Here is a 2,580-nt window from a genome sequence, read left to right as displayed (position 1 = left end):
TTAATGTAAATGATCACTTTGTAACATGGTCTGTTTCATCAGATGTCTGTCAACCAAAAACAACAATTGTAACTCTGTAACGTAAGTTTCAAGCTGTGGCGAATGAGCTGCACCATCGAGCAGACTGACACACAGCGACATGGAAGTTAAACATGAAAGGAAGGAACAGAAATCAGATCCTTGGAGGGAAATGGACTTAAGATCTGAGTCTCAGCTCCAGACCAGTGTCCTCACACAGCGCATCATGTCACATCACTGTGCCTGTAATATGTGAGGCCTATGTGTATTTATACATCCTGTAAACTTGTTGTACATGAATAAAGCTTTTTCTAAGGACATAACAACTGCAAAGAACAACAAAGAGAGAGTTTTACTGTTGTGAAGAGCACAGCAGGACAGAATGTTTTGTTAGCAGCATGAAAGAGTTTTTAATTGATCTCATGTTTTATGTGCTGTTCACAGTTGATCCACCAGAGAAATGTAAATTGTAACGTTAGTTTACCAGATGCGTTGTTATTGTTGTGACAGTGTAAATAAATATGCGCTGCTGATCTTTTAACTCTTTTAGCAATAAAATACATCTTATTTGTATTGATGTTGTTTCCACATTACAATTTAAAGCTCATGGTCATCAATGGGATCACGTGAGGAGCCACTGAATGCACCATTTTATGCTGTTTCCCAAGTTTACTTGTTAATTGCTTCTAAATAGTTGCAGTGTGTTGTTGATCAGTACAGACCTCTGGGTGTTTACTGACTTTCCGAAACAGGAAATCTATTGCCGGCATAAGTTCACCTCTGGGTAGAATAATGTGCATTTAATTAAGTTTGCAGTCTTACACAAGCTGCAAGAGTTGGAACTGAATGATGAATGTATTGAATGTTATAACCATTATAATGATACTCATATTTAGAATCCTATTAATAACAATAATAATTAGTTTTATTCATCAAAATAAAAATCTCCATCAGTGCTCACTTTAATCACCAGCAGAACATCAACTACCAGTGAAACATTGTTACTGTAACATTTAAAGCCAATCATGCTTCCCAAAACAAGTGACATTTATTTGTCAATATGTTTGATCATCAATAGTATAACTATTTATATTAAAAGTTATAATCAGCAGAGGACATGTTCACAGTGAGCAGCTCTGATAGGAAGTCTGGCTGAACTGCACCATAAGCCTCGACCATCAGTGTGTTTGCTGCTCCCAGAATACCTTCAGTTTATTAAACACTGATCAACATCAGATGGTTGTTTTTACATCGAGACTCTGAAGAAACATGTGGACCAGTTGGAAAACGACTTTTGATGGAGCTCTGATGCATTTTAAATCATCTTTAGAGAGAAATGAGTGGGAAAAGCCGCTGATCAGTGCTGTCCACGGCGGTGAGTAGGTGAGGTTTGGAGGCTCCTCAAACACAACACAGAGACCATCAGAGCTCTACATGACTTCAATATGAAGAGACACTTGTCCGCTATCGGCTCCCTTCACCGTCAGAGTTCAGTACTTCTTCCACATTTAGTTTTGAGTCTTTATCAGTGAAGAGAAAACACAAGTGACTCTGCTTTCAGACTGCACTGAGGAGTCCCGGGCTGGGTTGAGTCTCCACGGTTCTCATGGTGTGTTTAAGTGCAGCCCCGTGCTCTGTGCTCTTCAACAGTCAGTCAGACTCTCGTGTTCTCGTGACTACAAACACATCAACGATAGAAAATGACAGAAGTAGTTTCAGCTTCAGCCCCCGCGGCGGCCAAAGCAGCGAAGAAGAAGCTGTCCAGGCCGAAGAAGGCTGGTCCCAGCGTCGCTGAGCTCATCGTTAAAGTTGTCGCGGCATCCAAGGAGCGGAGCGGCGTGTCTGCTGCCGCCGTGAAGAAGGCTCTGACCGCCGATGGATACGATGTGGAGAAGAACAACAACCGCGTCAACACCGCCATCAAGAGCCTGGTGACTAAGGGAACTCTGGTCCAGACCAAGGGGACCGGGGCCTCTGGCTCCTTCAAGATGAGCAAGACGGTTGTCGAGAAACCGGCAAAGAAAGTTGCTCCTACAGTCAAGAAGCCCGCAGCGAAGAAACCCGCAGCGGCCAAAAAGACAGTGGCCGTAAAGAAACCAGCAGCAGCCGCTAAGAAATCACCCAAGAAGGCAAAGAAGCCCGCAGTGGCCAAGAAACCCGTCAAGAGTCCAAAGAAGGCAGCCAAGAGCCCCAGAAAGGTGGTCAAAAAGGCCCCCAAGAGCCCCAAGAAGGTGGTCAAAAAGGCCCCTGCAGCCAAGAAAGCCCCCGCAAAGAAGGCTCCCAAGCCCAAAGCCAAGAAAGCAGCACCCAAGAAGAAGTGAGCTATATAAGCCTATCCTATAAAAGGCTCTTTTAAGAGCCACCAACATCTTCCTTGAGAGCATTTTCCTGTTTATTCAGAAGTTATCAAGAGCAGAAATTCGCTACTTTTTATTTGAGACAGAAAAATGATACATTTAAGAACGTCACATTGCTCATATTTACACATTATACTTATGTATCAAATAGCAACAAATCTAAACATGCATACTGGAGGAGAATAAAGTGGCAAATATGAATCCA

The 2,580-nt window shown here is 42.9% G+C and overlaps 1 protein-coding gene across 1 annotated transcript; it reads left to right on the top strand.

The window, feature by feature from the left end:
• Positions 1 to 1,718: 1,718 nt before the first annotated feature.
• On the top strand, positions 1,719 to 2,339 carry LOC306785673 (histone H1-like; the record flags this gene model as incomplete). The annotated part of the gene is made up of 1 exon (XM_079280128.1): positions 1,719 to 2,339. One exon carries the CDS (start codon positions 1,719 to 1,721, stop codon positions 2,337 to 2,339), a length of 621 nt encoding a protein of 206 aa, XP_079136254.1.
• Positions 2,340 to 2,580: the final 241 nt, after the last annotated feature.

Source organism: Melanostigma gelatinosum (genome assembly GCF_949748355.1).
Source record: "Melanostigma gelatinosum genome assembly, chromosome: 1".
Taxonomy (NCBI): domain Eukaryota; kingdom Metazoa; phylum Chordata; class Actinopteri; order Perciformes; family Zoarcidae; genus Melanostigma; species Melanostigma gelatinosum.
Note: the sequence above shows the minus strand (reverse complement) of the source record. Positions and strands in the feature narration are given on the sequence as shown.